At 43.6% G+C, this 23,439-nt stretch overlaps 1 protein-coding gene across 1 annotated transcript; it reads left to right on the forward strand.

Annotated features, from left to right (window-relative positions):
* Positions 1-302: 302 nt before the first annotated feature.
* Positions 303-23,058, forward strand: eme1 (essential meiotic structure-specific endonuclease 1; the record flags this gene model as incomplete). Its single annotated transcript, XM_079260641.1, has 9 exons — positions 303-325; positions 1,507-2,180; positions 2,317-2,444; positions 2,548-2,634; positions 9,711-9,832; positions 14,048-14,186; positions 19,302-19,417; positions 19,494-19,683; positions 22,882-23,058. Exons 2-9 carry the CDS (start codon positions 1,526-1,528, stop codon positions 23,056-23,058), a joined length of 1,614 nt encoding a protein of 537 aa, XP_079116767.1. The 5' UTR covers positions 303-325; positions 1,507-1,525.
* Between the last annotated feature and the right edge of the window lie 381 nt (positions 23,059-23,439).

Raw genomic sequence — 23,439 nt, forward strand, 5'->3', positions numbered from 1 at the left:
ACCGATGCGTCAGATCCTATACGTCACATCCGGAGTCTTTTGCTAACTTCACGGTCTTTCGAGAAAGTGAGAAGTGAACTACGTCTTTGAGGTCGTTACTAAATATCACACCAATCAAAATAGGAAGCGAATAAGTTATGTTCATAAAAAGTATATAAATATATATATATTAGATTTCAGCTGAAGTAATTAAAAAAAAAAAATACAAGTACATTGTCGCTCCAACTGAGACACTAAAAGGAAAAAGTTCATTTGTCTGACAGCTTGTAAATGCACCACTACCCGGGGAAATCAAACGGCGTATCAGAGGTTATTCAACATGCTCGTAGGTGGGATTAAATTAGTATTTTGTAGCTGAAAGTTTGTACAAGCAGGTTATATTCAGTTAAATTATCCGGCCACATGATTAATTTAACCACTATATAAAAGACGTGATTGCTGGAAAGGTCTTTTTTTTTTTTTTTAGATGTGTGGTAAATTGGACTCGGCTTGCTCATGTTATCGCGCCTTTGACTGCTCTAAGAAATGTTAATGCTGTGCCAAACTCAATTTAAAAGTCATTTCTTTCTTTATAAGAACTTCTGTGTAGGTGCCCACAGCCCAGCTAGAAGTTAAACATCCAATTAATTCGGCTGTTTCACCAAGCCATTCCTGTAATGGACTCTCCTTATCTCTGAACACACAAATCCACCGTGGAGAAAGGCTAAAAACTAAGAAAAAGTTACACAATGTCTATGCCGAATTCACCACAGCACCTAAACGTGATGATTGTTATAGGTTTTTGTCTGCCAGGTGACCCATTAACACCTCAATCCTCTGATAAATACTAAATCGGAAGGTTTTTGATGGAAATCTGGTGTAGTTCATGCAACTGAATGAAAAAAAGCCACATTTAGGGGGAAATATTTGCTTTTTTATGGTTTATTCTGTTATAATTCTGGTCTTGTTTATCATTTGCAGTGATTTACCCCAGTGTGAGATGATGGGAATCAGGTGTAGTTCATGCAACTGAATGAAAAAAAGCCACATTTAGGGGGAAATATTAGCTTTTTTTTATGGTTTATTCTGTTATAATTCTGGTCTTGTTTATCATTTGCAGTGATTTACCCCAGTGTGAGATGGTGGGAATCAGGTGTAGTTCATGCAACTGAATGAAAAAAAGCCACATTTAGGGGGAAATATTTGCTTTTTTATGGTTTATTCTGTTATAATTCTGGTCTTGTTTATCATTTGCAGTGATTTACCCCAGTGTGAGATGGTGGGAATCAGGTGTAGTTCATGCATCTAAATGAAAAAGCCACATGTTGGGGGAAAGATTTGCTTCTTTATGGTTTATTTTGTTATAATTATTGTCTTGTGTATCATTTGCAGTGATTTACCCCAGTGTGAGATGGTGGGAATCTGGTGAAGTTCATGCAACTAAAAGAAAAAGGCACATTTAGGAGGAGATAGTTGCTTCTTTATTGTTTATTTTGAAATAATTCTTGTCTTGTGTATCATTTGCAGTGATTTACCCCAGTGTGAGATGATGGGAAGCTACAGCGACTGCAGCAGTGACCAGGATGAGGAGCTGCCTGTGTTTGACTTTCTCCACCCTGCTCGACAAGCAAGCCAAGCCTCTCAGGGAATCGCAGCTAAACCAGATGTGCTGGACTTGGATGACTCTGATGCTGACTGTGCAGCCGGCTCCTCGCCAGGAAAATCTAATGGAGGTGGACGGACGGGGACGGCTGATGTAATGATGATCAGCAGTGATTCTGACGACGATGAACCTTATGTCCCTTTGGCTCTGAGACTCAAGCACAATGCGATTAGTGCTTCCTGCGGCTCCAAGCCTCCGGCCCAGAAAGGTTTTTCCAAGCCGGATTGCCCTCTCAGCTTGCATCAGATGGGAACAACAAGCCCAGAGGGACCAGAGGATCCTCTTCAGCTCCCTGCAGAGAGCTCAGATGCCTCTCCTGCCAAGAGGAAGCCGACAAAGTGGACAGTGGAGGAGATGCAGGCCTCCAGGGAGGAGGCTTTGAGGAGAAAACAGACTAGAGAGAGACAGCAGCGGGACAAGGAGGCACTCAGGCAGGAACAAGAGAGGCAGAAAGCAGAGAAGAGAGCCCTGGCAGAGGCTGCCAAAGCCCTCCGGCCAGAGGAATGTATCAAGCACATGGTGGTGGCTGTTGATCCAGGTGAGGAGAAGGCAGTAAATAATACCTAACAGAGCCTCTTTAGAGAAGCAGATTTAGTGGAATAAATGAGAGGAGATAAGCTTAATTTGTGTGTGTGTGTGTGTTTGTGTGTGTGTGTGTGTGTGTGGTTTTGCAGCTCTCTTACAGCTGGAAGGAGGTGGGACTCTGCTGGCTTCAGTGCAGGCTCTGGGCTGCAGCTGTGCCATAGAGAAACAAGCCATCCCACGCAGTGTCAGCTGGACGAGGAGAGTTCCTGTTGCTCAGGTGAGAAGACAAACTAATCCCACTTGAGCATGACCACTTCAGGCACACATTTAGTTACAAAAACAAACGCATTAACACCATTTATGATCCCTCTGTATCCCAGCTGGATGGAGTGTGTGTCCCAGAGACTCACGTGGTGTTGCAGATGACTGTGGAGGACTTCATCACTCTGATCCACAGCTACATACAGGTGTGTTGGTGCTGCTGATGCTGATTTAATGCAGCAAAAACACCACAGCTACTGTAAAAAAGGGCCCATATAGAACATCAATGATGGGGTATGAGGCTCGGACCTGATGGATGCTGCTTGCGCCTTTAATTTATATTATTCTTTTAGCTTTTTGTCAGTCTTACAAAATAGAGATTTAGTAAAAAATTGACTTTGAATTTAGACTTTTTCAACAACTGCAAATGAAAAAAAAAAGTTTTAAATGGACGAAATAATATATTTTATGACCTGCATCACCTGCTTTGTACAGTTGCAAATCAGTGGTATTGACCTTATATTCAGTAAAACCAAAGTCTGTACAAAGCTGACGGTGGAGGAGGTAAGAAACGTTACCAGGAACATCAGCATGTGTTCTTTGGGAGGCAGGAAAAGCAGTAATGAGAGGGAAAATAATTTCATTTTCATCACATAAGAAAAATGAGAGTTCAAAAATATCTGAACTAGAGCTTAAAATAAAATCACTAGAAGATGCCTACAAGGCTTCTCCAGAAGAGCAAGTGCTGAATCACATAAGAAAGGCTAAACTAGAGCTGAATGAAATAATTAACCAAAAAACCCAGTTTTTGCTACAAAGACTTCGCTTAGAGAATTTTGAACATAGCAACAAATCTGGAAGATTTCTCGCAAATCAATTAAAAGCAAACAAGGAGAAAACAACCATCTCCTCTGTTAAAGATTCAAGAGGAAATATCCTCCATGATCTTGATGGAATAAATGACACATTTAGGGATTTCTATAAAACATTATATTCCTCAGAAACAGATCCATCAGACAACAGCATTGAGGAATTTCTCAGCTACCTCAATCTTCCAAGGTTACAACAGGATCAGGAAATGGTTTTGGACGCACCCATTTCAGTAGGGGAACTACATGAAGCTTTAAAACACATGCCCAGCAATAAAGCTCCAGGACCAGACGGTTTTCCAGTTGAATATTATAAAGAATTTTGGTCTATACTAGCACCCACTTTTTATAAAATGGCTTCAGAAATTAAGGAAAAAGGTCGAATATCTCAAAACATGAATTTGGCTAGTATTACAGTAATATTAAAACCAGGAAAAGACCCCAAACTCCCATCTAGTTATCGTCCAATATCACTAATGAACGTAGATCTTAAAATAATCAGTAAAGTGCTTGCTACAAGACTAGAAAAAATAACCCCACTTATCATACATCCTGATCAAACAGGATTTATCAAGGGACGACATTCCACCACTAATACGCGCAGACTAATAAATCTAATTGATTATGCCACCATACATAACCTGGAAACTACAATAATCTCTCTAGATGCTGAAAAAGCATTTGACAGGGTGAACTGGAAATTCTTATTTGCAACATTAAGAAAATTCGGGTTTGGCTCATCGTTTATCGACTGGATAAAGATACTGTATAGCAATCCAAATGCATGCGTCAGGACAAATGATCAAACTTCTCACAGCTTCAGATTGCAGAGAGGCACCAGACAAGGCTGTCCACTCTCCCCCTCACTTTTTGCAATCTTTATTGAACCCTTAGCAGCTAGCATTAGACAAAACAAAGACATTAAAGGCATTAACTGTAGAAATATGGAGCATAAGACCAGTCTTTATGCTGATGATGTATTACTTTTCCTTCAAAATTCACAATCATCCATCTGTCAGACAATCGCACTCATCAATAAATTCTCATCAATTTCTGAATATTCCATTAATTGGTCTAAAACCACCGTTCTACCCATCAACTGTTCCTTCCATAATACTCCGGACACTGCTTTACAGTCAGGAGATATTAGATACTTGGGAATAAACATCTCACCCAGACTGTCAGACCTTACAAAGCTAAATTATGTCCCTCTACTAAAAACAGTTGAGGACGATCTCACACGGTGGAAATCTTTACCCATATCACTAATGGGAAGAGTTGCAACTATAAAAATGATGATTCTACCTAAAATCAATTATCTGTTTTCAATGATCCCCATTAAACCTCCATCGACCTGGTTTAAATCGCTGGACTCTCATGTCACTAGATTTCTCTGGAAAGACAAACCACCACGGATTAGTCTAAAAACACTCCAGAAGACTAAAGATAGCGGTGGCTTAGACTTGCCTAATTTCCAAAATTACTTTATAAGCAATAGACTACAATACATCTCTAAATGGCTTAAACCTAGCTATCTAGATGAACCATGGCTTAATATAGAAGAAGCTATGTGTGAGGATATGGCAATTTCAGACCTGCCATTTATCAGCACAGCTGTCAAACGCCAAAAATGCTTTAAAAGCATTAATATCAGCTCCTCACTAATGGCCTGGTGGGAATTTCTTAAACTAACCAAATCCTTGCTTATTCCCTGCAAACTTACACCTATTTGGAACAATCCCGACATCCAGCAAAACCGGAAAATGATAAACTTCCCTCAGTGGAAGAATAAAGGAATAAAACAGTTAGAACATTTAATAGAAAACGGGAACTTTCTCCCTTTTGATACAATTACTTCACGATATGAAATCAGCAGCACAAAATTCTTAGAATACCACCAACTTAAATCTATTATAGGTAAGAAATACACCCCTGATCAATTAAACTTGCAGCTACCTATCAGGGCTGCAGAATTCTTAAATCTCAATGCCCCGAAACTGTTATCCAAAAGATATAGATTACTATCAAAGCTAGACGATTCCATATGTCTCCCAACTTCTAAATGGGAAGCAGACTTATCCAGTAACTTTGACCAAAATGAATGGTCACAAATCTGTTCAAATACATTTACAATGACTAAGAATTCAAACATGCAACTAATACAATTTAAAATTCTGCATAGAACTCATTATACAGGACACAGGATGTTCAGGATGGGTCTGTCACAATCAAACATCTGTCCACACTGCACTGGCAACACAATTGACAGCTACTACCATGCTTTGTGGTCTTGCCCACCTGTCCAGGAATTCTGGTTTCAGGTATGTAAAGATCTGTCAAATTGCTTCAAATGTAACATCCCTACAAACCCCAAACTGGGCCTACTGGGTTACTTGGGTGAAATTAACATAGAATTTAATTCTGCAAACTTAATCCTCACCAGTTTATGTATCGCAAAGAAAACTATCCTTCTAAACTGGAAAAGCAAACAAAGTCTGTGTATCCAGCAGTTCAGAAATCTCTTATTAGATCACATCAGTATGGAGATGATGTCTGCCTCCTCAAGAGATCAGTCAGCTGAACTTTATTCCCTCTGGTCCCCTGTGATCAGCTCCATCCCTTAGTATGGGGGGAGAATGTGACCTTATTGCGCTCGGGGTTGGTGGCCGGTTGGGGTTCTCTGGGGGCTGTGGGTCTGTGGTGGGCTCCTGGGGGGGGGGGATTTTGACTGCTCCATTGCTGGAGTGGCTAGGTTTCTAGCCCTACTGTGGACCTGGATGGGCCAGCGGCTGGAGTTGCCGCGCAGCGGCGGGGCGAGGTCGCTGGCGGGGGATGGGTTGGCGGGCGTGACTCCGTAACGGGCGCCTGTGCCGCCGTGGGGTGGGCTGGGCGGGGTCCCGGGCTCCGGTGCCCGGGGTTGTCCCCTGTCTCTTGGGGGTGGGGGGTCGGCTTGTGCCGGGGGGGGGCTGGGCTGACCTGGACCTGCCGCTGCGGCGGCGGGCAGGTACGTGCTCTGGTGCCTGGTTGCGACCCTGGGACTTGTTGAGTGGGGGGTGTTTGATAGTGTGGATGGGATGTGAGTGTGTATGGAGGGATGTGTGTAGGGGGTGTGCGTTGAGGACTGGTGGCGGTACATAGGTATGTGGATGTGTGTGGGTGGGGAAGTGTGATGATGCGTGTGTGGGGGGGGGTGTCGTGGTGTCTGTGGGGGGGGGGTAGTGCCGTGTGTGTAGGGGAGTGGGGTGATGCGTGTATTTGGGGAGTGGCGGTGGTGCATGTATACGGGTGTGTGTGTGGGGGGGGAGGAGGGGGGAGGGGGGGCGTGCTGTCTGTGTGTGTGTGGGGGGGGGCAGGGGTGTATGTATGGGGGAGTGGGTGGTGCATGTGTGTGGTGGGTTGGTGGATAAGTGTAGATATGATGGATGGGAGTGGGGGAGATTTGGATGTGACGTGGGGGTCAGGAGGATGGTTTTAAGGGTGGGCTGAACGGGTGGCTGGGTGGACCTGAATGTGTCCGGAAGTGTGTGTGTGTGTGTGTGTGGCTGTAGGTTTGTGCTGAGACAGTGTGAAGTGCAGATGTGTGGACAAGGGGGGACTTCATGTCCCCAGGTGGGGGTGTCCTCTGTGAGTGAGGGGGCGGTGGACAATCGGTCTGGGATTCCCCTTCTGCCGCCCCGCCTCCTCTTTGTCCTCGTGCCCCCCTTCTGCATGTGGTGAGTTGGTCCCCTCTTGGGTCGGTGATGACTCTCTGGTTAGAGTCGCCGAGGGCTCTGGTTACGGGGATGGCTGTCCCCGGCTTGTCCTGGTCCTTGGGGGGCCCTGGGAGTAGGGGGCATGCCCAGTGCTGCGGGCGGCTCACCTTCTGGAGGAAAGCTCACTTTCCTCCAGACTTAAATCCCTCAACCCCTCTTCCTCCCCGCTCCCCATCACACACAGGCAGGGTATTGGGAGGTGTGCACGTGGCGCTGGGTGGTGAGAAAGGCCATCAAGGTGGTCTTGATCGCTGCACCCAGCCTCGGCTCACCTCCCAGTTTTAATTACACTTAGACACCAAACACCAAAACACTGACGACTCACATGATTAGGGGGAAGGGCATGCGGTGTATGGTGGGCGGGGCTGCTTAGGTGGTCCCTCTCCCAACACCGCGTGGCACTTCCCTCAATTTTAATTGCAACTAATACATACTTCACAATCAGTCATAAGCGGGGGGGAGGCAGGGACGATAGGGTCTTCTCATGCCCCTGCTCTCGGGGCTTTACTGGGGGGGGGTACGGGTGGGGGAAGAGTGCCGTCCATTAGACCTGAGTCTGGGCTGGCCTGGCTGTAGGAGGGTTGTCGCCGGCCCTGGGGGGGTGCTGGGTCGGCTGCATCTGTGGGGTGGTGGGGGGGACGCTGGGAGTGGTGGGCGGTAATTATGGGGGCCCTGATCGGGGCCATCCTGTCCTCTGCCCCCTCTGAGGCATCTCACATGGGACATGATGGAGGGGTGAGGTGAGGATGTGTGGGAGTGGGTGTATGGGGTTACAGATGGATGGTGGGTTGGCTGGGGGGGGATTAGGGTTGGGGATATAGGTGGGTAGGGGATAGGGATGTGTGAGGATGAGTAGATGTGTGTGTGGAGGGGTATGTTGGCGCGTGGGTTGTATTGGGGTGTGCCTGTGTTGGAGGAGTGAGGGTATGTGTGTGTGTGTGTGTGTGGGGGGGGGGGGGGGGGGGGGGTGTATATGCGGAATGGGATGTGTGAGTGAGGGTGAAGTTTGGAGGGGGGCTATGGGTGGTGGAGGGGTGTTTGGTGGGGCATGTGTGGTTGGGTAGAAGTAGAGGGATGGGGTGGCAGGGTGTGAGCGTGTGTGTGGGGGGGGTGAGCGTGTGTGGGGGCGGGGGCGATTGGGGTTCGTGTGATTTGGTATGGGTGAGTGAGTAGAGGTGGGGTGGGGTTGTATATGTGATGGATGATGTGCATGGATTGCAGAGGGTTGTGTGGATGGGGGTTGAGAGGGGAGTGCGTGTTTTGGGGGGGGGTATGCATGTATATGTGTGAGGGGAGTGCGTGTTGGGGGGGGGGTATGCATGTATATGTGTGTGTGGTTTGGTGGTGGGGGGGTGGTGTCCTGTACCCGGGGGCGCAGCTGGTGCGCTGGGGTGCGACCTGGCTGCCGCTGGGTGGCGGTCTGGGGATCCTGGTCCTCCGTCGGTGTGGGCTGTGCCCTCTGCCTGCGGGGGCGGGGGGCTGCTCACGGGCTCTTGGGGCCGTGGGGCCTGCACTCTGTCTGCCCTAGGTGGCCGGTGCCCGGCGGGATCGGCCCTTGCCGGCCTGGGCCTGCTGGGGCCTGTTCCCCCTGACTGCGGGGGACTCTGGTTGGGCACCTCCTTCGCCACCTCCTGGGCAGATGCATGGCTGGCTCTGGAGTGGGGGGGTTGGGATCTGTACCTGGGGGTGACTGTCGGTTACCCGGGTCTCTGGGTTCTCCTGGCCTTCCTCTAGCTGTAGGCCGGCGGGGTCACATTGGCATGATCACTCTTCTCTAAACACGTTCCACTCTGAATGTTCTGCATGAATGTTCTGCATGTGTCACAGTCACTGATCATCCAGCAAGTTTATTCACTAACAGCAGGTACCTCTCTTTCTGTCTTTTTGACTTAACTTGCTAGTTTCTGGTCCTCATGATTGTCAACGGTTTTGTTCTCCACGAATCTAGAGTTGGCTTGTGTGGGTGTATATATTTATGTGTGTGGGTGGGTATGTGTGTGTACTTATGTGTATGTGTATGTATGTATGTGTATGGATATGTATATATGTATGCATATGTGTGAGTGTATGTGTATGTATGTATATATATATATATGTGTGTGTGTATGTATGTATATGTATGTATGTATATCTATCTTTATGTATGCATGTATGTGTACATGTGTGTGTATGCATGTGTATGTATGTGTATATGTATGTATGTATGTATATATGTATATATATAATGTATGTGCGAGTGTATATACATATATATGTAGGTGGGTATGTATGTGCATATACATGTATGCATTGATCTCTTTCTTTTGGTTTTTTTTTGTTTTTTTATGTTCTCTTTTCTGTTCTCTTTCTGCCCCTTTCCTGTCCTTTCCGGTCGGGTCCAGCAGCATAAACTCTGTAATACAAGCTATTATCCAAAACAAATTGAAAAATAAAATAAGAATCAAGAAATACAAGGGGATCATTACATCTACAAAAGTTCCCCTTGGCAAAATAAATTTGCTCAGCAGAACACAGCATCCAGAACATCAGTCTGCTTGCTTAAATGCTGGACAAGACAAAAAAACAAAACAAAAAAACAAAAAAAAAAAAAAAAGAAACGTTACCAGATGTAGCAGAAGAAGCTCCTTCTAAACAGATATTTAACTTTCCCGTCTGACACAGGAAGAGAGGCGGGGCAGGTCAGACTCTGGTCCCACTCTGACGTCTTGGGTCCAGGATCAGCAGAAACGTAATCCTACCAAGACCCTCAGCCTGGCGGTCGTCGACCTGGACAAATATTTCAGGTGGGAACGCTGAACATGACTTTTAGAATCATCAAATGAACCGTGCACGGCTACAAAGGTTCTTTTTGTCTTTATTCCAGCCATAGAAGACTAGAGCTGCACAATTAATCGTTAAAAAAACGTGATCTTGATTCATACGATCTCATTTTCAAATGACGAGTTTAAAAAAAAACAAAAACCAAAAAAACCACGAATGTAGCACATTTCGAACTGGGACATCACCTGCATCAAAACAAGCGCTCCCTCTTTCTCCTTCAACAAACGACAATGGCGGATCCTTACACCATGTGACGCAGATGCCGGCTGGTAGGAAAAAAAACTTTCCGATTTTCTCGCTAAATCTTGCGACTTCTTTTGTTAAAAGTGACCAGCGGCAAATCTATCGACTCTTACTGGAGTTACTGGAGACGTTTCTGGTGTTTTGGCGACTGACATGAAAGCACATATTGTTTAGCAGTTACTGTCAGGAGCGAGCAGCGGGAGCCTCTCCCCGTCATAAAGCACAAGTTCACGTGCGCAGTCAAAATGAATAGTGCATGTGCAAATCCACCTCTGATCCCAGCCTGGCTTTCAGAGTCGGATGTAAACTGACATCATTTCTGTTGTCTCTGTTTGGTCCATTTAGATTGTTAATGTCCAGTTGAAACTGTCTGTCCAGTAAGGAGTTTAAAAAGTTTTTTGCCAACATATGTTCATGTTTTACTCTGAAAACAAACCAAAAGTAAGAAATCTACAACAAACAAACAAACAACAACAAAACGAAGTAACTCTGCCAAAGTGTCTCTTTTGGGTCACTTTGCTGCTACAAAGTAAAGAAAGTAGCTATTGGTTGTTCTAAAAGTCGCTGAATGACGTCATCGCCTAATTTGCATAATTGCGTGTAATGTAATGGACGTTGTAGGAGAGAGGAATAATGTTGTGGGAGAAACAAGAGGTGAGTCAAAACCACCCTAAATATGTTTAGTACTATGAATAAACTCTTTTCTGTTGTTTTTTTTTAGAAAAAAGTTTTTCTTTAATTTTGCCATTGAAATAGGATATCACTTTAAAAAAGTATATTTTAAATATCTTTCGACCCACATTGCATGAATCACTTTTCGTCCTCCATTGTCAAATGTCAGAATATCAAATTTAACCTGTTGTGTGAAATTTCTAGCTTCATGTCCATCCCTCCTGTTGTTTATAATTTAAGAAACATACCGACCTCTCATCACCTCATGCACAGAAAAAGTATGGTTCAAAAATGTTACTATTAAAATTATTCAAAGGTTGTGTTTGTAAGAGAAGACAAGAGAGACATTTATTGTTTTTATGTTCAGTGTCAGCTGTTGCAAAGTTAATGTGCTGGTAATACGTGCAATAAATATTTATATTGGGAAAAAAAATCGTGAGAGAATCGTGATCTCAATTCTAAGCAAAAAAAAAAATCGTGATTCTCATTTGATCTCGAATCGTGCAGCCCTAGAGAAGACCATTATTTCCTTCTTTTCTCATCACTTCTTGATCTTTGGCTGCTCCTGATTGGACGTTACCGTGAGTTTAAGCTCTCTGATTGGTGGAAAGTCTGACAGGAAGTGTCTTCATCATCATGTCCAGGTGAAAATAGAGGTCTCTTAGTAACATGATGGTGATGAAGATGAGATAAATAATGGTGTTATCATGGATCATTGTGGATTTATCAGTGTTTCTGAATAAACACATGTTGTATCTGGATTATAAACCTCCTGGATGAATAGAAATGTCTGGAAAACGTCTGTAGATCATCTAAAGTGTCAGATATCCACCACTATTTATTTACCACTATGAATTGTTTCCCATTCTGTGTTTGTGCTCCAGTCCTGACAAACACAGTAAAACCATGTTGTGTCTGAGCGTTCTGACCAGACGGCAGCTGTTTAGTTTGGTTTTTACAAACTAGTAGCCGTGTTAGCCTTAACAAGGAAAGCCAGCAGCGTTGTTGACTCTTTTCTTGTTGTTCTGCCCTTAAAGCTGCAGATTAAATGTGAACAACAGCTATAAATGACAACATAATGCAGGGATTTGCAAATGATTTAAAACTGAACTGAAAATGATCCGAAAAACAAACCAAAAAAATGACAAAAACAACTTTTTGTTGTTTTTTTTATTGTGTTCAGATTTGGAATATTTCACAACTAAGCTGTTATTATAAAGTCTGGATGGTATTTTGTGTATTTGGATGGTCGGGATTGTTTCCTGCTTACACATAAAAAGGACAACAGAAGCCATTGAGGCCATTTATCATTCATGCCATGGAAAACCTGGCATTTCTCTTCCTGTGACGTTACAGTCAGGAAGTTTTTGGATGACTGCGTTTTACTGGAGTACTTCTATTCTGAAGCAACGCTCCTCTGATGTGTCTGGATATTGTTCGTATTAAGCCTTGTTTCCACCAACCGGTGCAGGACGGGAAACTGTAACGTTTCTGCAACCAACCATAACCCTACCTGACAGGCAAAGTGTCCGCCAGGTAGCGATGGAGGCCTCAGGTGTAGAATAGCTTAAAGTCCATGAAACAAAAGAGAAAAATGACGCTCAAATCAAATCAAACTTTATTTCTTGAGCACTTTTCATGCCACGGGCAACACAAAGTGCTTTACAAGATAAAATCAAGTCATAAGGATTAAAACAAACGGTAGATGAAAAGACATTCAGAAACCATAAAGATGCAAACTCTTTCCACACACACACACACACACACACGACGACAGAAAGCACATTTCTCGAATAACATCATTCCCTGAATACTGTCTCTTTAACTGAACGCAGATATAATTAATAAAACACATAAAACATTAATTGATATAATTCTGACTTGCTCATCCAACAGTTCATAGATGCTTCATAACGTCATTTTAAACTAAAGCATTTAATTAACCAAATAAAATCAGTTTGTCTAAACAAGGAGCCGTTGCTGCTGGTTTTACGCCAGCTCACAGTGGAAGTGACGCTTTTTCTCAACCAATCAGCGGATTGCAGTGTGCTCGGCTCCACCCTTTCTGGTCCGATCGGTTAGTCTGGTACACCCACAGGACGGGTTGAGCCTGATGTTCAGAGGTGTATAATCATGGCGGCGCAAAGTAAAAGTCCTTTCCAGCAGCTGTTCCAACCTGTCAGGAAAGCAGCTGAATTTATTTAGCTCAGCTCCACTGCAGGTAGATGAGCCCGTTAGTGAAAACACCTGCTCCAAATGCACAGGTAGACACAAGAATATGGCAGGGCTTCATAACACCTGGAATTATACACCTCTGTGATAACACTGCACTATTCCCAGTTTTCAGTTTTCGTGTGTGGAAATGCCAAAAAAAAAAACCCAGTGTCAAACAATCTGGTGGAAACAAGGCTTTATTGGCTGTTTCCTCTGAACTCGACCTGATCAGACTCACACCTGCAGCTGCAGAAACACTAAATAAAATCCGGTTTTTAATTTCCTGGAGACCAGACTGTCCTTTAGAAATCCGGCTGGAACAGATGAGCTGACTTCACAGATTCTGCTGCTTCAGAGGATTCACACTGACAAATACAAACCGCATGTTCAGACCATCCCACTTCCTGATGTCGCCCTGCATATAGTTTCAGAGATGTTTGCTAAATTATACTTATATGAGCCCGTTGACAGCAGTTACCTTCATCCTATTATGACAGATGTGGCTTTGGCAGCTGGGGAGACGAATACCTCCCACGGTGAATGTCTACGACGGTGGAATATTAAAACCTGCTCTGAGTGCTGCTTGCGTGCAACATATGGCAGCATCAACACACGCACTGCTGTCTGGAGACGTGCTGCTGTCTGTGGAAGCTGCCAGGATTCAGCCAAAACGGGGGGGGGGGGGGGATGTTCAGAGTGGTAAATTACAACGGGAATGTCTCGGGGAGGTGGTGGGGTGAACCCAAATGCAGGACGGGAGGCAGGAATGCTGAATCAAGACGTATTTAATGTCCAAAAAACCCAAATGCAAAACACATCAAAAGCATAATGGAACAGAAACTGAGAACATAAAGCAAGCGGTATGAATACATGGAGGAAGAAACTAGGAACAGGTGAAGGAAATATATATACAACCAGGTGAGGTAATGAACAGGAAACTAGAGATGAGGGAACTAAACAAGGAAAACTACAAAATAAAACAGGAAACTGGAACTAAAACGACAAGAAATCCAAACTATGACAGAAAAAAAAATCTCTTTTGGTCTCAGATTGCAGAAGTCCCAGAACCTGAAGAGGTTTAAGGAGGCCGTTACAGGTGAGGAGGCACGAGGAGGAAGAGCGAGGAAGAAAAGGAGGAATGATGGAGCGGAGGTTCTGCCGGAAGTGTCCCGTGTTGAAGTAGAGGAGGTAAGATGGTCACATGGTGACGGAAATGAAAAAATCATTTAAAAATTCCCCGAATTTAAAATAGAAAAAGGAAAAAAAGCACAATTTGTAATAACGACCAACAATGTAGCCATGGCAACCAGCGGATTGGATCAGAACTTCTCTGATTAAATCCTGTAGATGGAGACAGTGGAGAAGAGAACCTCGATCAGAACCAGGACCAAAAACGTCCATTAGAACCAGACCCAGGAACAAAACCCCGATTAGAACCAGAACCAGGAACAAAAACCTCCACTAGAACCAGACCCAGGAACAAAAACCTCCATTAGAACCAGAACCAGGAACAAAAACCCCGATTAGAACCAGAACCAGGAACAAAAACCTTCTCGAGAACCAGACCCAGGAACAAAAACCTCCATTAGAACCAGACCCAGGAACAAAAACCTCCATTAGAACCAGACCCAGGAACAAAAACCTTCTCTAGAACTAGACCCAGGAACAAAAACCTCCATTAGAACCACAACCAGGAACAAAAACCTCCATTAGAACCACAACCAGGAACAAAAACCTTCTCTAGAACCAGACCCAGGAACAAAAACCTCCATTAGAACCACACCCAGGAACAAAAACCTTCTCTAGAACCAGGCCCAGGAAAAAAAACCTTCTCTAGAACCAGACCCAGGAACAAAAACCTCCATTAGAACCAGACCCAGGAACAAAAACCTCCATTAGAACCAGACCCAGGAACAAAAACCTTCTCTAGAACCAGGCCCAGGAAAAAAAACCTTCTCTAGAACCAGACCCAGGAACGAAAACCTCCATTAGAACCAGACCCAGGAACAAAAACCTTCTCTAGAACCAGACCCAGGAACAAAAACCTCCATTAGAACCAGACCCAGGAACAAAAGCCTCCACTAGAACCAGACCCAGGAACAAAAACCTTCTCTAGAACCAGACCCAGGAACAAAAACCTCCACTAGAACCAGACCCAGGAACAAAAACCTCCATTAGAACCAGACCCAGGAACAAAAGCCTCCATTAGAACCAGACCCAGGAACAAAAACCTCCATTAGAACCAGACCCAGGAACAAAAACCTCCACTAGAACCAGACCCAGGGACAAAAACCTTCTCTAGAACCAGACCCAGGAACAAAACCCCGATTAGAACCAGACCCAGGAACAAAAACCTCCACTAGAACCAGACCCAGGAACAAAAACGTCCACTAGAACCAGACCCAGGAACAAAAACCTCCATTAGAACCAGACCCAGGAACAAAAACCTCCACTAGAACCAGACCCAGGAACAAAAACCTCCATTAGAACCAGACCCAGGAACAAAAGCCTCCATTAGAACCAGACCCAGGAACAAAAACCTTCTCTGGAACCAGACCCAGGAACAAAAACCTTCTCTAGAACCAGACCCAGGAACAAAAACCTCCATTAGAACCAGACCCAGGAACAAAAACCTCCATTAGAACCACACCCAGGAACAAAAACCTTCTCTAGAACCAGGCCCAGGAAAAAAAAACCTTCTCTAGAACCAGACCCAGGAACAAAAACCTCCATTAGAACCAGACCCAGGAACAAAAACCTCCATTAGAACCAGACCCAGGAACAAAAACCTTCTCTAGAACCAGGCCCAGGAAAAAAAACCTTCTCTAGAACCAGACCCAGGAACAAAAACCTCCATTAGAACCAGACCCAGGAACAAAAACCTTCTCTAGAACCAGACCCAGGAACAAAAACCTCCACTAGAACCAGACCCAGGAACAAAAACCTTCTCTAGAACCAGACCCAGGAACAAAAACCTCCACTAGAACCAGACCCAGGAACAAAAACCTTCTCTGGAACCAGACCCAGGAACAAAAGCCTCCATTAGAACCAGACCCAGGAACAAAAACCTCCATTAGAACCAGACCCAGGAACAAAAACCTCCACTAGAACCAGACCCAGGAACAAAAACCTTCTCTAGAACCAGACCCAGGAACAAAACCCCGATTAGAACCAGACCCAGGAACAAAAACCTCCACTAGAACCAGACCCAGGAACAAAAACGTCCACTAGAACCAGACCCAGGAACAAAAACCTCCATTAGAACCAGACCCAGGAACAAAAACCTCCACTAGAACCAGACCCAGGAACAAAAACCTCCATTAGAACCAGACCCAGGAACAAAAGCCTCCATTAGAACCAGACCCAGGAACAAAAACCTTCTCTGGAACCAGGCCCAGGAAAAAAAACCTTCTCTAGAACCAGACCCAGGAACAAAAACCTCCATTAGAACCACACCCAGGAACAAAAACCTTCTCTAGAACCAGGCCCAGGAAAAAAAAACCTTCTCTAGAACCAGACCCAGGAACAAAAACCTCCATTAGAACCAGACCCAGGAACAAAAACCTCCATTAGAACCAGACCCAGGAACAAAAACCTTCTCTAGAACCAGGCCCAGGAAAAAAAACCTTCTCTAGAACCAGACCCAGGAACAAAAACCTCCATTAGAACCAGACCCAGGAACAAAAACCTTCTCTAGAACCAGACCCAGGAACAAAAACCTCCACTAGAACCAGACCCAGGAACAAAAACCTTCTCTAGAACCAGACCCAGGAACAAAAACCTCCACTAGAACCAGACCCAGGAACAAAAACCTTCTCTAGAACCAGACCCAGGAACAAAAGCCTCCATTAGAACCAGACCCAGGAACAAAAACCTCCATTAGAACCAGACCCAGGAACAAAAACCTCCACTAGAACCAGACCCAGGAACAAAAACCTTCTCTAGAACCAGACCCAGGAACAAAACCCCGATTAGAACCAGACCCAGGAACAAAAACCTCCACTAGAACCAGACCCAGGAACAAAAACGTCCACTAGAACCAGACCCAGGAACAAAAACCTCCATTAGAACCAGACCCAGGAACAAAAACCTCCACTAGAACCAGACCCAGGAACAAAAACCTCCATTAGAACCAGACCCAGGAACAAAAGCCTCCATTAGAACCAGACCCAGGAACAAAAACCTTCTCTAGAACCAGACCCAGGAACAAAAACCTCCATTAGAACCAGACCCAGGAACAAAAACCTCCATTAGAACCAGACCCAGGAACAAAAACCTCCACTAGAACCAGACCCAGGAACAAAAACCTTCTCTAGAACCAGACCCAGGAACAAAAACCTCCATTAGAACCAGACCCAGGAACAAAAACCTTCTCTAGAACCAGGCCCAGGAAAAAAAAACCTTCTCTAGAACCAGACCCAGGAACAAAAACCTCCATTAGAACCAGACCCAGGAACAAAAACCTTCTCTAGAACCAGACCCAGGAACAAAAACCTCCACTAGAACCAGACCCAGGAACAAAAACCTTCTCTAGAACCAGACCCAGGAACAAAAACCTCCACTAGAACCAGACCCAGGAACAAAAACCTCCATTAGAACCAGACCCAGGAACAAAAGCCTCCATTAGAACCAGACCCAGGAACAAAAACCTCCATTAGAACCAGACCCAGGAACAAAAACCTCCACTAGAACCAGACCCAGGAACAAAAACCTTCTCTAGAACCAGACCCAGGAACAAAACCCCGATTAGAACCAGACCCAGGAACAAAAACCTCCATTAGAACCAGACCCAGGAACAAAAACCTCCACTAGAACCAGACCCAGGAACAAAAACCTTCTCTGGAACCAGACCCAGGAACAAAAACGTCCACTAGAACCAGACCCAGGAACAAAAACCTCCATTAGAACCAGACCTAGGAACAAAAGCCTCCATTAGAACCAGACCCAGGAACAAAAACCTCCATTAGAACCAGACCCAGGAACAAAAACCTCCATTAGAACCAGGAAGGGTGACCTTCTGCCTGGATCGGGTAGATGTGGAGAGGACGGGGGGATCCTGCTGGGAATGAAGAAGAGAAACATAAATAACGTCAGATATTTCTGCATGGGGAGTAAAGAGCATAGAGGAGCCCAGTGCATCATGGGACGTCTCCCAGTGCATCATGGGACGTCTCCCAGCAACCTCGGCCTAAAGCAGCAGAACTAAAGGGATGGATCAGGGTCACCAAACCAGACCTGACTAGAAGATTTATCAGGAAGTTTGAAGATGATCTGAAGGTAGAGAGGAAGTCTGCTTCCTGAAACCACACTGGGATCCGGTTCCACATTTTGTCTGTAAATCATCCAATTTCACATCTTTTTCAATGTCTGTTTTTTTTGTTTTTTTTTAAAAATTAATTTAGTTAGGTTTTTTTTTTGTTTGTTTTCTTTGGGATTCACATCTAAAATTTTTCAAATTAAATAAGTTTGACCATGAAACAATACAATTGATAATAATTCATGTTTCCAGATATCACCAATTCTGCCATGTTCTCATTCTGACTGGCTTGGATTTAAAATCCACGGTCAATATGAAACTATAAAAGATTTGATAAACTTACTTTGGTGAAACAGTGATGTTGTTACAGCCTCCTTCCAGACTAAGTTTCACACTAACATGGCAATTAAAACATCATCATTACGATGATTAGCAGCTGATTTCACCAAAATATAAAAGTTCCACAAAATTCATACCAGTTTAAAAATCGGTCAAATATTTCTGTATTATTGTTTTTTATTGTTAGTATTTAAAAAAAAAAAAAAAAAAAAAAAGGATGTTAGGGGTGGCAGTGGTTCAGGTGGTAGAGCAACTTGTCTTGCAACCTGCCGGTCGGTGGTTGGAGTCCTGCTCCCCTACGCTGCTGCAGCCATGAGGAGGTTACGATTGGTCTCTGGGATGATTCGCTGTGGCGATTCCTTCAGAAGGACAAGCCGAAAGGGAAACCACAACAAAATAGGATTAGATCATTTTTCTCCCAAAAACACGAGTTGTAAAACTTTATTTATTAAAGATTTATTCAGCACTGATCATGCATTTACTTTAACAAAAGCTATTTTAAATAAAGCTGTAAATGAACTTTGGAATGAGGGAATCCATCGTACTACACAAAGGCATTAATATAAAATGTACAGAAGAAATACGTTGTAATACCTTTAAAATGATCATTAATATAAAATACTGAAATATAATAAAGTATCTAAATATGTAAAAGAGATGAGAATGAAAGACTGAGTAAATCTCCAGGTCTGATTTTACCTTCTCAGGCTGTTGTTCATCTTCAGCTCCACACCGGTGTCTCTGTCCACTTTTTATCCACCTGGAAGGACTTCTCAGACCACATCACCATGGCGACCAAAGCAGTTGCAGAAGCTCCTTTCAAGTGAGCATCCTCAGGTCTTCACGACTCCGCCGCCAGATCAGACAGTCATTTCCCACATTTCTGCATTTGTTTCCAGGCGAGAGAGAGAGAAGACGGGCTTCTCCTTCTACCTGGAGACGGAGTGGGCAGGAGGCCATCGGGTGGACAAAGCCGGGAAAGGCCTGCTGACGGTGTGGAAGAGACAGATTCAGCAGTTCAACAGAGTCAGTCCAGACATGGCTGCTGCCATCCTGGCAGCTTATCCCTCCCCACAGCTGCTCAAGAAGGTACATTTACACACACACACACACACTCACACACACACACACACTTTCACTGACTTGTTAATTACCTTTTTATTCATAGCAGAACATTTTAATATGATTACGTGACGTTTTAATGAAGATGTGACTCAGTTTTCTGTTGCCTTTGAGCTGCAGTTCAGCTTGCTGAATATAAAACCTTTTATGTTCATTTATTTATTTTCTGTACCACCTGGTCCAGTTAAGGGGTTGGAGGGGAGTTGGAGTCATTTCCAGCAATCATCAAGCAAGCGGCAACCTCCGGCGGTTAAAAGTGAAGCCTATGCGGAAGTTCTAAAACCTGCAGTTTCCCCTTCATCCACTAGGGGCTGCAAAACAGAGCAAATCTCCATAGACTCCCATGTTAAAAAGACCAACTTCACAGCAGAAATAAACATGTTTACAGCCTGGTACAAAAATCCATTTTAGGTTTAATAGATCAGGTTTACCTTCATGACAACTGTGGGGTGAGTGAATTTTTTTCCAACTCGCCCGTTTAAAAGTAATTTAATCTCAAAATTCGGCATATTTAGGGGCGTGTCCTTTTGATTGACAGGTACCCGATCTCCCGCTTCAAGTCAGAAGAACGTAGAACAACCATGGTTTTTAGCCGGTTAACAACGTGACTTAGCTTTACCTCGCTTACGTCCGTTAGCTGGTTAGCTCCTGTTATCTCTGGGTTAGCTCGGTTAGCTCTTAGCTACAGGCAGATTGGAGTCTGCTAGATGTCAATCATCCACCATGACGCTCACAGCCCCCCTCTCATTTTCCGGGAGAGACGACACGCCAGATGGCGACGGTAGGAACCGCCCACTGGGCTTCAGTTCAGCTCTGCAGAGACCTACGGATGATGTCACGGCCGCAAAGAGTGTGGATCCAGCATCTGCACTCTTTACAATCCAGCTTCAACATGTAGAGTTTATTCAGACACCCTATGGCCACATTCCTATCAGCCTTTTTGACCTGAATTGTTGTCCATTTGCTCGGAAAATCAGCTTTGTTTGGGGATATTTTAAATGTGCAAAACAAATTCGGATTCAGACCAAAGAAGCGGATTCAGACTGTCTACAAACACAGGTCTCTACAAAGCATGCACGTGTGTTGGATGATTGATGGTTCTGGGCGTGAAAGATCTGATAGAAATCTGATCAACCAGACCACCAGGATCTGATGCAGATCCTACACACATCAGGGTTTTTTATTAAATAAATAAATTATGTTATTATTCAGGAAATTAGGCTCTGCGTTCTGGTCTAATAAATTTCACTAGAGATCTTGTTATAAGCTGCTGATTTAAATTAAAACTTCTGATTTAATCACAACTTTCAGTCTTCCTGCATCCTTTAAGCTGCCATGAGTTAAAGGACTAGTGCAACCACAGCTGTAAACAATAATATTACTTGTGATGAAAACCACCTATACTGTTGTTAAATGAGAATGTTTTACATTTCTTTAAAAATCTGGATTTATGTGGGTAAAAAACCCTCCTCCTACAGGTTAAACCAGGTGTTGTTTCTCATGATGTGGGGGTAAACTTGGGCTGAATCCCATTTCATCTGGGTCCTACCACTTAACCCTGCCTACCCGTTTGCATGTAGGTGTAGGGTGTCCCAGAGGGGTAGGGGGGAAGTAATAGGGCTGTATACCCTCTTCAAAGATTTGTTTAGAAGCAGACTTCAAACGTAGGAATGAAAAATTTCCCAAAATGCCAAGCAGATCACCGGCAAGATGGCTGCTACAGAGTCGGAAGAAATTCACCAATGTGTGGTTCCTATTGATAAAGTTTTTAAATTTAAGACAACCACTGAATCATCTAGTTCAGAGGTACCAACTCTGGTGCTGAGGACAACCATCCTGCAGGTTTTAGTGTTTCTCTACAACATTCAGACAGCAGTGAAACATGCCGCCTGGTTTTACTGATCTGTAAGATAAAATCAAACCATTTCGGCGAGGCAAGGCTAAATAAAACTTTTTTACAGTTTTTACTAGGGGTGTGACGATATGCTTTTGTCCGATTCGATTCCGATTTTTTGGTTGCTGATTTGATTTAAATTGTGATTCTCAAACAAATTGATTAAAAACAAAAAAAAAATGTATAAAACTTTTTTTGTTGCTCGTCATTTTTCTTCATTTCAATGAGGAAAAAACAACACAGCAGCCAGATCATCATTCTGCTGCTATAATGCCCAAGAACACAAGTAAAAAGATCAATAAAAAACAATAAAAGTGACAAAAGTTGTATAGTGCATTCATTTTATTTATTTGAAAAGAAAAAAAAAGATTTTTTTTTTTTAAAAATTGATTTTAAAATTGTGAAGAAAAACATCCAGATTTCCGATTTTTCAGTTTGATTTTCCCACCCCTAGTTTTTACACTGGATAAATTTGTAAAAGTAGGAAATTATGTTAAATCAACAAGAGAGACTTCAAGTAATAAAAAAAAAAAAGAGAACAAACTATGATGGAGCATATCTGTCCCAGCTTAACCAGTAATAGTAATAACAAATGGTGGGTAATAACGAGACCACAGTCTTTTGCATGTGCCAAAATATTATTATCTAATATAATGAAGTATAAAGCCAAACAAGTTCCAACACCACTTGGAAACTTTTCATCCTGAACACAAAGAAAAGCCTGCAGGTTAGAAATAAACTATCCAACTATCATATAAACCAAAGTTGTTTCACTAAAGCAGCATCGTCTCGTAGAAAACTCCTCTCACCTAAAGCAGCTCGCAGAGATTCCTGCTTTAAGATGTTTCACACTAAAGCAGAAGAATGGATAATAATACTGACACGGTTTTAATTCTAGTTACCTTCAATACAGCCACTAAAACTAAAGACGTATTTCTTAGTATGTTGAAGTAGTTAATGTGACGGGAGGGGGGGCTCGACATTAGTGTCGTCGATGAAAAGGAGCCCTGCTGAAAAAGTTTGGAAACCACTGGTTTAGCTGAGCCTGTACTGCAGCCACGATGAAGGGCCCAATTATTTAGAAATGTTTTTTCTGGTTTAATTTTTTAACATTACAGAAACCTTCAAACCGAACGGAGGTGTGAAAATGTTTTAAATCAGCTGTAAATAACTTTTCATGTTGTCCACCATCATCACTTCTTCTGTTCCGTGTCAGATTCTCCTGGTATTCCAGGAAACAAAAGAAACAATGTTTTCTGGTTTGTCTCCAGGCTTACAGCCAGTGCAGGTCAGACAGCGACAAGGCGTCTCTGTTGTCCGACCTGCTGATCCGCAGAGGGGAGGGCGTCACTTCCACAACCAGAAGGATTGGTCCGGAGCTTTCCAAACGCCTCTACCTCATGATGCATTCCTGTGATCCAGAGCTCACGCTGGACTCCAGCCTCTGATCTTGGTGCTTTATCTTTGTGTCGGTGCTCAGACTTGGTAATTAGCTGCTAGTTCATTCATTCAGTCAGATTTCTTTCTTTTATCATTATATTAAAGCTTTGGAGGACTATAAATTTAATTTTACATGTCAGAATATTCTGCCTCATCATGCTGCTCTTTGGTTATTAAAGAGACATTTTAATACTTTTCATGCTGGGTTTTATTCTTACAGTTTGTGTGGTCAGACTGAATTTATCTGCTTCCAGTTACATGCAGGGGATTGCAGATATGATGTACTTTCTAATTTAGGGAAAAGTTGCAACCTGCCATCTAAAGGTTTTTATCAGAAATATAAAAATCTTTCAAGAACGATTCAAGTTAATGAAATTAATTGGACAAAA

Source organism: Telmatherina bonti (genome assembly GCF_933228915.1).
Source record: "Telmatherina bonti genome assembly, chromosome: 21".
Taxonomy (NCBI): domain Eukaryota; kingdom Metazoa; phylum Chordata; class Actinopteri; order Atheriniformes; family Telmatherinidae; genus Telmatherina; species Telmatherina bonti.